Source organism: Lissotriton helveticus, chromosome 1_1 (genome assembly GCF_964261635.1).
Source record: "Lissotriton helveticus chromosome 1_1, aLisHel1.1, whole genome shotgun sequence".
In the NCBI taxonomy this organism is placed as follows: Eukaryota; Metazoa; Chordata; class Amphibia; order Caudata; family Salamandridae; genus Lissotriton; species Lissotriton helveticus.
Genome location: NC_136057.1, coordinates 865,727,446 through 865,741,907, shown reverse-complemented (window position 1 = coordinate 865,741,907; position 14,462 = coordinate 865,727,446). Strand labels below are relative to the sequence as shown.

Sequence of the window (14,462 nt, the reverse complement as noted above, 5' to 3'; positions counted from 1 at the left end):
GGTGACAGACCCTAGGGTTACAAACATTAACTGTAGGAAACTTCTGGCAAACGCTCCACAAGTTATTTTGAAAACACGAGCAGGACTAAGTTCTCAGCCATTGCTGCTCAGCCGGTCGAACAACTGTATCATTATGATATTCATGTGTGTTGGCACTCGGCACTGCAGAGAAGTATGCCAGGCCGGTTTTAATACATTCTGGTTTGGCACAGATTTCCCAGACTTCATAATGCACTGGGAGATTTTGTGCCACCCTAGTACACAGGCCTTCTTTATTAAGCAGTTAGCAAGCTATTCATTTAGTGTGACATTTTCTACTGAAATATGTTTCTGTTTGGATTTTTTCTTGTATCCCATGCATTCTAACCAGTCTTTGCATAGTGTTTACAAAAATGCATCCCATTACTTCAAAATCTTATTATCCAGAAAAAAAATATTTCTGGAAAGCTGTATATTTGGAACAGATAGAAATGGATTTGTTACACCTTGCTGTTAGACATTTTTTCCTGAAAGGTATGTGTTTATTTGCCTCTATGAGCACCATACTAATAAATGTAATTTCTAAAGAGCTATTTGACAGTTTCTTCTTGTTACATTTTTAGATGATAACTCCCTTAAAAGAAAGCAAAGCTTTCCCTTACTGGCAGAGATGACTACTTCCTGGTTAAATATACTGCCTGGTAATATTGTAACTTCCTGTGCAACTTAAGTGTGGAAAACAGTGGCTGGCAGCCTGACAAACTAGATTTTCTCCCTGGAAGAAGGAGTAAGGGGACATGGATAGTCGACCCAGTGTCCTGTCTTGTTATGATTTTGTTTAGAAATGGTGAGGCCAAATAAATAGTAACGGTCTCTGCACTCTTTAAAGGAGTCATTTTAGACCGGACATTTCCTTTCTTGAAACGCACATTTGCTCTCTTGGGGTTATAGTTCTGTTCTTCCAAAAGAGTTCATGGTGTGTAAACTGATTGAATGATTGCAGGCTCCCATCTGTGGTCTGACTTGAGGAAAAAACGGTGGTTCTATTCTATTCTAATCACATTTAAATAGTGCATGGTTACCTGTAGGCCTCCTAGCTCAATTTACAAGAATGCACTCTGAAACAGCAATGGTTTTATTGCCTGAAGGAAGGGAAGCTCTTTTTCAACAACTCGAAGAGGAAGTGGAAGGGTGTTCCATAATTTGGATGCATTGAAGGAAAAAGATCGCCCTCCTGACTTTTGCTCTGTAAATGAGAGGGATCTTGGCTAAAAAGGCATTAGAGGAACACAGCTACCTATCTCCCAGGTGTAAGGAAAGAAAGCAGTGACCGAGAGATCGCTGGTCCTTTGTCAAACAGTGCCTTGTGTGCAGTGCAGAGGGATTTCAATGTAATCCTCTATGTTATCGGCAACCAATGAAGAAGGTGCAGGGCTTGACCCACAGATTGATGTCTTGGTATATCATACAGTAGATGTGATGCGGAATTCTGTACCAACTGTACATTTTTGGTTGTGGCTTTGGGCGCACACAGTTACAGGGAATTGCCATAGTCCAGCAAGAAAGGATGACGTCCTGGACCGCAATTCTCTTTTCCATGGGGGAAGAAGGGGCAAACTTGTACTCCACATCCTTAGTATCCCAGAGCAACCCGCAGCTAGTTTGACAGCATGGGTATCAAATTTAAGAGTTATCGAGCCACATCCTTAGGGTTTTTATGCCAAGTTTAGGGTTTGGGGGATATAGTCTGCTTTTGTGACCAGTAAAGTCTAAAGAAACTATGCAAGACTGAGACTGGAGAATCATAATTCTTGATTGCCTCTATATGGAAGCAGTTGTAAAAAGACCTAATCGCCTTGGTAAAATGATATAAAAAAAATTAAAGACTCAGAAGCCACTCATCAGTAAGCACCTTATTCCATTTGACCGCCCAGGCCACAAATAATTGGGTTTGTCCCACACCCCATGATAAAGATGGTCCCACCAATGAAGCTTAATGTAAGGACTATTACAAGTAGGGAATACACCAAGGATACTTTATCGCAACTCAAGTCATAGTTTTACAACCGCTATTTGCTTTGCCACTTCCAATTTGGAAGTTGTTTTTATAAGTTAATCTGATTCACCAAACGCTTTTTAGCAGAGGTCTGTTAACCAGGTCTAGGAAGTTGATCGCATGAATTACAATCATGATCCGATCTAGTTTTCGTCTATTTCAATACAGTTTGTCAGTGATTAATCTTAATGGGTATTTTTTGTGTCAAAAGAACCAAGAAATATATGCATTCCGAAGGTGGGGCAAGGGTTGTCCTCTCAACAAATGCCACATTTTGTAGTGGAGACATAAAGTAGTTCATTTGTGAAGCTTACCGGGAATCGAATTTAAGGATTTTTCAGCACCCTCGGATACATTTTTCAGTAAGGAGGAACTGTAGAAAAGAAAAGATAAAAACCAGCTTTCTTGGGGCCAATGTGACCACCATTGATCTAATTGACTGCCTCAGGTGGTCTTCAAGTCTTTTGCTTCCCAGGCAGAGAGGGTATTGCTAGGACAGCACAATTCATACATATCCTTAAAACCACATGATGGTTTGGCCTAGTAATTTAGGGACTGCAAAACTGATGGCAGTGTCTAGGTTGCAGGAGTGCAGTGCTTTTGCATGTAGCAGATGTGCACTGCCCAGAGTGAAAAGCATTAGCGAAGCCAAGATGTTTGACCTTGTAATGTTTTTTTGTTTTTTTTTACATTTTTGCAAAGTTGTTTATTAGACATACACACAATAGGCATACAAAATCTAAAAGTAATCAAAAGTAAAAATGCCACCTTCCACAGAGGTGCAACTTACAATTTTTTTTTCCCTATGAGTATGGGGTGGGTCTTGTACGAGAGAGCGAGACACACACCTCATTGCCTAATAGGGCCCTAGAAAGGCTGAGCCAGTGAAGATGGAGCTTGCTTAAAATTGCAGTGGCCAAAGAAGCCTCTCGCCAGCCACCCTTCCAAAATACAAAAAAACAAAGGCTTCTATAGTCGCTTCAGGGGGATTGCAAAATGCGGAGTGGGGTTTAACACCTCCCCCCTCACCTCCCCTCTCCCGAGCCTCCAACACACGAGCTGAAAACCTCCTACTCGGTGTAGGGATTTCCACCAGATGACCCTGTGAAGAGAGCCAATATCATATAATACACTCTGGCACTATGTGAGTTGGCACTTCTGCTTCTAAAGTTAATGTTCATATGCTTTTCATGAATAAGCAAAATAATGGTCGACCACAAAAACAAATATAAGCACATGAAAGCAGAGACTGGCTCACCAGCTTTGCAGTGAAGTGGGCTGTTTTTTAGGCGAAATCACACATTTGAAAAAGTGAAATGCTGCCACTAACAGTGAAAAGAGCCCGTGGCTGAAGTCGGAAGACCCTTTGCCCATGCTGTATTCTGAGTTGGGTAGAAGGAAAAGGTGAATGACACATGAACAGACCAATAAATGAAGAGGACTGAAGTCCTGTATATCTGTTTTTTAATCATGATTTGTTTTTTAAAACATGATCCCGGACCATCGTAAATGGATTTGTGCTGCACTGCATATTTTTGAGTATATTGTCGACGTGTGACATATAACTGTTTTTTTATTTTTCTGTCCTCATTAGCCACGTAGTCGTTCCAGGGGCGCTCCAACCACGAGACCCAATCTCCTCTGTAGCGCCAAGAGACCGATAAATGATCACCTAGTACACAAGAGGGCAGACAAGGTATCTCAGGGAAAGAAGAGCCCTGCACGAGCTATCTCCGTTCGAGCCATTTGTAGGCAGATAGTCCGACAGCAGTACGGCTTGGGGTGCCTCCCATTGGACAAGGAGATTTAGGCCTAATCATCGGACCCAGCAAAAAAAAAACCCCGGGTTGACTAACTGGTCCGTCTCCACTCAATCAAGAAATCCCAGAATCTCACAGAACGGGGGCTGCATATTCTAGCTAGATCTACCTTCGATGTTACGTATAATGAAGACAGCCATTCTGCATGTGTCGGGGGGTTCGTACTGACCCAGTTCCTACAAATTTCTCTTCTGGCTAGTAGAATAGCATAGTATAGAAATTCTCGTTCTAATCCCTTGATGTTCTCGTCTAGGCCAAAGATGATTAAAGACCATGACAGGGGGATAGGGATTCTGAGAATTGATTCGAGTGATGTCTTGATTTCTTGCCAATAGGTAGCAATATTCGGACACTCCCAAAACATATGTAGGTCTGAGGCTGCTGGGAGAGAGCATTTACTACAACATTTCCCGGGTTGGAATTTCGAGAGTTTCTTGGGGGAGTAATACGCCCGGTGAAGTGTAAAGAAATGATTGCGCCGCAACCATGCTGGCTTTATGATTTTTTAGAGGAGGGTGAAAGATTCTACCCATGTGTCCTCTACCTGGAGATCTCCCTCTCCTCCCCACAGTTTTACCGGAAGGTTGAGCTCGCCCTCTCCATCCTCTATGATATTCCAATAGTAAAGTGCGACTTCCTTCCTTCCCGCGGGTTTCTCCACTAAGTTGTTTTCTAGGGAGCTGTATTGACCCAGTATCGTTTTTTTCTTTGTTTGAGTTCGAAGCCAGCTGGCCAGTTGTATGTACACTATCCAGGAGAGTGATGTTGTTACCCTGGCTTTGAGTGATTCCCATTCCGTAAGGGATCCTTCTACCACTAGTTCCCCCCACCGTGTTATGCCAGCATCCAGTAGGACCGTTTTCAGCGTTTTAGAGTGTTGTGGTGAGAGCCCGGGTAGTTCCCAAATCGGTGCGTGGTTGGAGAGATACCCTATCCCAGCTTTAGACTTAATTTGAGTCCATTCTTTTATGGGGCCCAGTAGTGACTTTAGCCTGACTTTTTTAAAGAATTTCTGGTGGCCAAACTTGAATAAGAAGCCATTCAACGGAAGGTCGGAACCCGATGGCATTGCCTTAAACATGTTGCCATTTGCGTTGTCCAGAGGGATCTTAAGTAGCATCCTGGAGTGAGTCAGATGGCAATAGCATTCCAGGTCTGGCAAGGCAAGCCCCCCCCTTTTCTCTTCTTCTTCTTAGTTTCTTCCACGCCAGTCTGCTTGACTTGTAACCCCAGATAAATGAGTTGATGTTTTGTTGGCATTTTGCAAGTTGTTTGGTTTCAAAGGTTAGTGGGATGGTGTTGAAGATGAATGTATATTTGGGGAGAATACTCATTTTAACCAGGCTAGTTCTCCCAAAGATGGTAAGTGGGAGAAAGGACCAGGATTTCATCAAGATTTTAGCCTCACGGGAAATCCGGTCTAGGTTGTTTTGAGCCAGAAGATTCAAGTCTTTGGTGATTGTTATACCCAAGTATCTCATTGAGGATTTTACCTGGAGTTGGAGATTTGTGATATTCCAGGTCATTATTTCTGTCTTCCCGGCATTTATTTCGTATCCAGAAAATTTCCCAAATTCCTCCGCCTTCTTTATAACCGTTGGGAATGCCAGGGCCGGGTCCGTTGTGTAGATGAGGATATCATCAGCATATAACCCGACTTTCTTCTCCCACCCGGAAAAAGAGAAGTGCGGTGTGACATATAACTGTTATGAATCTTCCTCATCTGGGGAGGAACCGTCAACACATCTGTACTTGCAGTGTATTTGGCCAGGCCTTTTTTGTGGTCCTACATAGGAAGTATTTCAGCCTCAGAGCAGTTTAATCTCCAGTTGCTGGAGTTGTAGGAGTCTCACATCTGGGGTTTTATCTGAGCTGCACCTTCTTTGTTATGTTTCTGCTCCCCTTGCCTCCCTCTTTGTATGACCCTAAAACAACCCTGATTCAAGCAATCCTTCAATAAAGAATGCAATTAGAATTGAATTAACTGGGGCACAAAGAACTGGCGATTTATGCAACACCGAACTGTCATCAGCAGGGAAAGCAAGCTCAAAACTCCCAAAATACTGCACTAGTTCAGATCTGTATCAGATTATGCGCTTTTTCATTTTTAACCTCAATTCTTTCTTATGATAGGTTTCAAGACGAGCATTTGTAGATCACAGGGGCACTTACATCTCTCAACCTGCCTTTTTGTTTTAAACATACAACTCTTTTCCTATCCAAACAAGTGGAACTATGCTGAAACAAAAAAGTGACACAAAATGTCCCAGAATGCAAGCGTCAATGACGACAAAGCCAGGGCTGTATGGCTCTGCCCCACAGGAAGCAGCCGACATTGGCAGCTCTGTATTTAGGCATGCAATTTTAAGAAATGGCCACGGCCAGAGGTGACCGAACGCACACACAAGCGTGCACACATACATGCGCATACAATCTCTTCCATATGTCTCTGTAGCATAAACAAAATCTTGCATATTCGACATGCTCTGCACGACATTACATTACCACCAATACCCATGCCTTCTGATGCATTATATCTCCTTCGCATGTTCTTATGTAGTCGTACCAAATGATCACACCCCGGAGCATTTGAGGTACTGTGTAATATAGAATGGGTCCGATTGCAACAACCGTTTAATAGCAGAGATTTCCCTTATAACTTTTCACTAGTGTCGCCTAGTTTTGTGCCTTTGACGCTCCCCCGCCCTCCATCCCCAGTCTTTACCCCTACATATCCCATTACTCTCTCTGCCCCCTCCCGGTAAAAGTTATTTTCCACGGGCCTCCATACTGAACAATTTAAATACAAATTGCATTCTACCTCTCAGGAAAGGTGCCAGCCTCCAGGGCTGAAACAATATGGCGCATTCTTGGGAAACTGCTCAATTAATTACAATGATCACCGCTCAATTGCTTGCAGCTGGTGATTTATTGGGGGTTTGTTTTTTCTCTGGGCCCCGGGTCAGCCGAGTCAGCTGGAGCAGCCGCTCTGTCTGCGCTGCTCCCTTTGAATAACAGCTCGGTGACATCTGATCCTGGCGCGGGCCTTCTGCGGAGGGGAGCCAGGAGAAAAAGCAAAGAAAAAACAGATGGGTACATTTTCAAGGGAAAAACGACTGGATGGTTAAGAGAGAGCTGTGCTCCAGTTACAAATGCAGTGGCAACATTTTCTTACAGGCTAAAGGAATTTATTTTGCATGTTTTGTTTGCCTCGTGAATATGACGGTTTGTGTTAACTCCATAGTTGAGATTAGGAATGAGAGGAAAGTTAGCTTTGGGCCACGAGATGTCATACACGAGGCCTGCACCGAGAACCCTCCTTGTTTGGACTTGGATAAACTTCTCCCTCCAGTAAACCCCACCTTCTCCTCACAGTTCGAGTAGAAACCAAAGCTTATTTCTTGCAGGGACCCACATTGCAGTGTTTGCCTTCACTGTGTGCAGGATCTCCCAGCATACTCTGGGCCCCATGGAGAACACACATTTTTACCCAATTACTCTTAAGTAAACATAGACCTGGTGAGCTAGAGCGAATAGAGCATCTGTTTGAAGTGTGGCTGGGTGGGTTCAGGCCATGTGGGAAGTGGTTAAATTGAAGCAAATTGGAGACTACCACCCACGTTCTTCTGTGATACCTCACACCGCTGTTTCAATGCGCTGTGTCACATACATGTAGGAAGCCGTGCCAGGCCCCATTTGATGTGCTCTGGCTTTCAGTGAATTTTCAGCATCATCCATAAAGATCTTGCAATTAGTACTGTAATGAAAAATGGCAGCATATTGAAGCCACAGTTTATAGCTTATCTTTGCAACCTTTGTGGTTCACTAAAACGTTCTGTTTCTGCGTAATTTTTAAATTGGGCCTTTAACACAGCAAGCCCCTAAGAACATCTGTTGGTTGCCATGCCATGGGGAAGGTTACTTTGTATTAATTTTATGTCCTGAGCACGATCGCTTTAAAGCTGTTTTACAAAGATGTTTGATTTGGTCGGCTTGCAGAGTCCTGAACTGATGCCTTGCGTGAGTGAGTGGATGATGAGTTTCCTAGGGTGAATTTTCTGAACAAAAGGTGTCAGAGCGCAGGTTAATTTTAGATTGTAAAGGACAGTTTCTGTTGATGGTATAATGCACTGCTGTTGTCTTGATGACTGCTGGTGATCTGCTTCAGAACAATGTGAATTTGGACCAGCCTCCTCAACCCTTAGCAGTTTGGACTAAGATGCTGTGAATTTTTTGCAGTTAGCAGATCAGTGTCTTCAGAAGACTTACGTCTAGTACATTTCATGTCGTTTAGATTTATTCTGGCCATTGCATGGACTAAAGTGTTAAAATCAGGTTCATTCAAAACATTAAGCAGCACCTTCTAATTCTTTGATAGTAGAAAAGGGCAGAGATTAGGAATGATGTCCATTTTCTTTACTTGTTTGATGAGCATGTAGACTTGCGAACATTAAGTGCCAGTGTACATAAATTCATGTTTCACTTTGTTGTCAAAATGTGTTTCTGGTGTTGAGGAGCAATGATTAAACCATAGCTGGTGTATTATTGATCGCCATTTAAATGGCAGCAATTAAAAGTGCTCAGATTCCATATCCTGTGGTGGTTCTGTGCAGCTGCAGGGCCTGAGGCTGATTCATGAGGAGGAGTTATGAGTTTTGTAGTTGGTTGTAGCATTTTTCCTACCCTTTGAGAGGCCGGAGGCAAATGAGTGGTTGACTTTTGTGAGAGAACAGGTTTTTCTGGTTTTAACATTTCTGAAACAATCTCTTCCATTTTAACTTTACAGCTCTTGTAAAATCAGTGTTTTATCGAAGTAGAGTAGTTTGATAAAAATACTCAATTGTAAAGCTTGGCAGCATGTGTTTTAAGAGTTTCCTCTCATAGTTGGGTAATTGTTATCAACATGTTTTTAATAACCCCCCATATGTGGGTTGTGAACAATTAACTTTTCTTCACTGTATTGTTTATTGAGAAACAAAAGATCACCCTTTAAAGTCTTCTGCTTTTTAGGCTGCTAGGGGAATGATGCAGATATGTTTTGAAGCAAGCGAATATTAAATGTCATACAATATCCTTGAAAAAGTCTATAGTAAATGCTGTTGGCCATACAACTGGCTAATCATGATTTTGGTCACAAGGGATCCTAACTGGACACAAGGGGACAAACCACTTAAAAAAGAATGTTATCAAATGTATGCTATGTGTATGGACATTTATTTCATAGCAGGGCCAATGGTTGTTAGGCATTGCATTTTGTGGGGCCCTAAAGCAAAGTGAATCTCTCAATTCCAATATTTTCTCAACCAAATAGGGCTTTTTCTGAATGGCTGTTGTGCAGCTGTGTCTGGGTAGAAGTCTGGAATATTACTTTATTATTTAAATTATATGGTATCATATTTTCAGCATTTGTATACTCACTTGTGCCACTGATTGGTCCTCATATCAGTCTGAGCTTTTGGGACAATGTGTTTATTGATCTGACTCGAGTCACTTTTACAGTGCATCTTTGTGTCCGTTGTTACTTTTAACCTTGCTGCTTTTATGGATTTAGTCCTATGTGCATGAGGATGAACTTTAGTGTGTCTAATGCGTCTTTATGAATCTGCAAGTATTATTTCTGTGAGTAGTGGGGTTGTGGAGTTAGGGGCATAGTGTTGCCATCTATGTGGCTTTAGTTCTGAGTTTGGGTGGAACAGCTATTGTGAGTTGAACATGTGTTCCCTGTTTTAGGCACTTGGCGGGCTGTTTTAAAGAATGTTGAAATGCATTTTCTTATTATGATTAATGAACCGTGCCTGTATACTGCTCTGGAACAATTGGATGTATGAGAGGAAGGAGTTGCTGCTTCTAATGTTTTGTTGCTCTGCTTGAACTGAGTATCGATCTGTAGATTTTGTGTACGTTTTAAAACTGTGGTATGAGGATTTCCCCAATTATGGAGTGTTGTTGGAGTGCCACTCTTTACCTTCTAAACAGTGTCAGGTGCTGTGTTGATTTAGAGATTGAAGTTGATGAAACAAGTGTTTTGCTACTTAAGATGGGTTCTGAGGTGCATGGTGGGTGTTGTATGTCATGTTGTTTCTGGTGAGATAACGAATTATGTTAAGGTACTCTGGAAAGCAAGTAATTGCCAGCTGACTGGTGTCTGGTCGTTTCTTAACTGTATTGAGACTATGTTGGCAGTTTAGGATGTTCCTTGTGGTGATAATCTTTCGACTTGTTGAACTATGGCACTGTCATGTATTTGGCATTATTTGATTGTATGGTCAAGTGGTGGTGTAGAGCAAAGTCACTGCATCTATTTTGCCATGGTGGCCATGTAGACCCTACAGTGCTTTTGTAGTGCACTGATGTATAGGAATTGGTGAACATGATATGTTGAATTGTAGGGTTTGGGCATTTAGGGACATCTACGGTTTCACAGGTTAGTGCGGTATAATAAATACCTTGCTGTACGGTTGCGCGTTAAATTGTATTCGAATTTAACTATTAAAGCATTATACTTCAGTTTCTTAGCACCTCACTGGTCAAGTCGAGGACAGGTGGATGCAGTCTTGAGTACTGGTGCTTAGCTGCTTTTGCTGCTCAGGAGTGAATTGTGGCCTGTGCACGTCTCGCATCTTGGATGGCCTTCTGAATGTAGCCAAGAGTTGTGGGTTCTTTTGTTGATGGAAGGAAGACAAAAGTGGCCTGTGAACTGCTTCAAGAGACCACTTTTCATGCAGCACTCTATAAGATATATATAGCTCTGGTAGCATTGGGTCATGGTGTAAAATCTTTCAGAATGCATCCTTTTGCTACGTATGAATACTCAATGGTACATGAGGTTCCACTCTTCATTGAACATACATGAATGTGTATGTACATATTCAGGCATATTTGGCCTCAAGCAACATTGGAAGGTCTACTAGTGCTTAAAATGTGGCATTTCGTGATGTTTCTCTTCATATAATGTAGTGTCTCCCTAAAATGTGTCACATTGTACAAAGTTCTCACTTTTGAAAGTAATATATGGGCACCATTCATTTTTCATTAGGAGAAAGTGGGATTTTGGACGGCAGCTTGCTAGTAGTAAGAGTTTTTCTTTCTTTACTGAGGAGCACCCATACAAAGCCGCCCTGTGCGTGTGCTGGCTTTAATGGAGCACTTTCACACTGTAATTTAGGAGGTGTGCAAGGCAGGAAATTGCTGCTTTCTACCGCAGCACACTTTTACTGCAAGGGAAATTTTATTCGTCACTCCCGTAATTGGCAGTTTAAAACCTTGCTTGTAATGACTTCATAAGCAAACCAATGCAGGCAGTGATGCACACTGGCTGACTTATCTATTGCCTGTGCAAGAGTTTCCAGGCATGTTTTACATCTACAAATAGTGAATTTATCCCATTTGTCGAAATTATTTCCATCTATAAGTATTCAAAATATAGTCCTCAAGAATTAAACTTTAGTGGCATCTATTGAACACATTAATAATTATTTTCTTGCTTTTAAACATTCTTAATCATTTAGTTACACACTTTTAAAGAACATTTTGACACATCTGCAAAGACTTTAAATTCGACTACATTTGCCCTGCCCTAACCCACCTCCATTGTTTTGCCATCAAAACAGTGCCTCCGAAGTCACTCTGCATATTGAGTATATCACGAGTGCAAACTCCAGAGGGCGCTCCGCTCTCTACACAAACATATGAGCACTTAGATCTCTTCCAGACCAGCAGCTTCCCATCTGCCAATCTTCTGCATCGGCTCACCCAAGAAGGCATGGGCTGAGTGTGGGCTTTGGCATTTTGTTATGTGGGTCTCTGAGTGCTTTGACCATTCCCATCTGGGGCATCTGAGGCAATGCCTCACCTTGCATTATGTTAAGATTTGACTCTATAGTTACAGCTAAGCCCATCTCTTTGTATAGCTCTCCCTTGCAAACCAGAAACCACCTTATTGATCTACTGTGTGCTTAATAAGCGTACTAAAACGTAAATTGCTATTCTACTTTCAGCCTAAATCAGTTTTAATGCTTTGTTTCCCAGGAATCTAATGGCAGGTGATGGTAAGGGTAGATATTTAAGTCTGAAAGTAGTTTCCTGAAGAAAAGAAATCCAGAGTAATACTGTGGGAGCTCTGGCTTCTTCATTTTGTAGAGGTGAATGAGGGTGCGTTAAAACTCTCTAGTGCATGCATTTCTTGTACAGTTGTCTCCCAGTAAACTGCTGCTCGGGAGAGTGGTAAGGCATGAGAGGCAGCAGGACGTGTGATCTGTTTATTTTCATAAAGATTCCTTTTTTGCACGGGATAAAGTAAAGTAAAGTCCACATTTGTAAAGCGCACAATCACCCGTAAGGGTCTCTAGGCGCTGGGGGGCCGTCGGGAAGATTAAGCAAGCTATTGCCCAGAGTCACATGGTGCTGGGCTAACCTGCCGCCGGAGCCGGGGATCGAACCGTGGTCCCCAGATTCCAGCGTCAGTCGCCCTGGCCGTGGCGCCACACCTCTTCCACAAGATGACGCGTCTTCCTTTTACATACCATGTTTTTGTGGTATATGCTTTAAAAGCTGCAGAAAGCCATGGGTGACATTTGGAGTTGAATACTTGATGAAGAGGGTACCTCTATGTTACCTACACTAGCCAAATTTGCTGATTTGAATATTTAAGCATCGTGGTTGGATCCCATATCAGCTCATGAAGCAGTGAAGTTGTCTAGTGCATAGACATTTTCAAAGTATCCCTGTGAATGCACAATCCAGCTGGAATAGGCCTTATTTTGATCCAGATATCAAATCAAATATAACTTTATTCGATTGTTAAAAAGCATTCATAAAAGTGTACATAAAAACATTTGATTAAAAGAGAGCTATTCAATTCATTGTAGATCCTTAATGGGGTACAAAAAAAAACAGTTTACAGAATTCATGATGTCAATAAATATTAAAGTGCATTATAGATTAATACATTTTCTACTCCGCAACACATTTTTCAAATATAAGGTGATTGTTGCAACACATACATGATTATCCAGCTGTAATAAGCTAAGCATCGCCACACGACATTGTCGATAGCCCAATTCTTTTAGCAGAGGCAGTAATTTAGAACGTCTGATTAAATCATAAAATTTACAAAAAAGAACAACATGTAAGGTGCTCTGAGATGATACATTATCACAAGGACAAGGGGGTAATTCATGGATTCAGTTATTTACAGTTGGGAAGCTAACAAGTCTGTGGAAAATTCCAGACATCCAGATATCATTAATGTGCATAATGTCTCTTCTTCTTGCCTTTTTTAATACTCTGTAAGCTTATTAACGAAATCTCAGCGATGAGCCCCTACAGGAAGCCATGTCTGCGATGCTTACACATCTTTGAGAGTCTGCTGGCTTTAGGTTTCAAATTCCTTTTTAATTTGCTGCTGCCCATAAATGACATAGTTGTTGTGACCTTTCACTTTTAATGACCAACACTAACTTCAAGGGGGTACCATTACATACCGCTTTCAGTTCCACTGGCTGTATATTATGACTCAGTTAAAGGCATCAATATTTTGCATGCCACCAGCTTCTGTACAGGCGGCAATCCCTTTTTTGCTGCTTGTAGTGGGGAGTATATTAAGAACTGAGTGACGCAAGCAATCTGTCTGTACAACTGCACTAGTTTCTTACTGTGTTGTCAGCTGGTATTGCTATAAGCACAGTATACTTAGATGCAATAATGCTTTATGGAAACCCAAGTGCATGATCAGGGGTTGTTGTCCACATCATAAGCTGTTGGGAATATTTGAGTGTAGTTATTTGTGCATGTTTAACACATTGGGCATCATTTAACGAGCGGTTCAACTGAGGCTATGTGAACACTGTGGAAAGGAGTTTGAATAACATGTTATTTAAGTAATTAGCGCTGCATGGTGAAACAGCAGTCTTTTTGATTGGAACTTTCTTCCCACAGGAGCAGTAATGCGATTAAGGAGATTTTGTCTGAACAGCTGAAGCCATTTTCTGCCTTGGAAACTTTGGACCTTAGTGGCAATAACATTACAGAGCTAAAAACGGTCTCATTTCCTCCTCTGCAGCTCAAGTACCTGTAAGTCGAATATTTGGTCTTATTCAAGCATAAGCATGCATATTCCATATGGCACGCAAAAGCTTTGTCTTTCTTGTTGGCCCACTAAGGGCTGTCCTACGGAGCTCTCATATTGTGGTGCCCTGGAAAATTCCACAAAGTACACATCTGTTTAAATAATCCATCATTTTAAATCGGATCCACTGCAATTATCATAAGCAAGCCATACGCGATCCTCATAAAGTGAATTTAATGGGTAATTCAAACGAATGAAAGCCAAAATGAGAACAATCACTATCATGCAAATGTATTTTGAAAGGTCATAATTATCACAAGTCCTGCGTCATAAGTTAGAAAATACATCAGTGCTACCTGGACTTGAAATATTGCAATGAGAAGCCTTAATAGAAAAGGTGTGAGAAAAGAACGGGACTTGAGTCTTAGATTTCATTCACCATGCCCATTCACATAAAAATAACAAGACGACCTAACAAATCAGATGTACATCCCATTGTCAACCACAATGTTTACTAACTTTCCTGAACTTCTCGTATGAT

The 14,462-nt window shown here is 41.7% G+C and overlaps 1 protein-coding gene across 1 annotated transcript in view; it reads left to right on the top strand.

Moving 5' to 3' along the window:
* Positions 1 to 14,462, top strand: part of LRIG3 (leucine rich repeats and immunoglobulin like domains 3) — a 73,785-nt gene that overhangs the window by 28,706 nt on the left and 30,617 nt on the right. Inside the window, exon 4 of the mRNA XM_078675535.1 lies at positions 13,792 to 13,926. Coding sequence (XP_078531661.1) covers positions 13,792 to 13,926 — 135 coding nt within the window. The remainder of the gene's footprint in view (positions 1 to 13,791; positions 13,927 to 14,462) is intronic.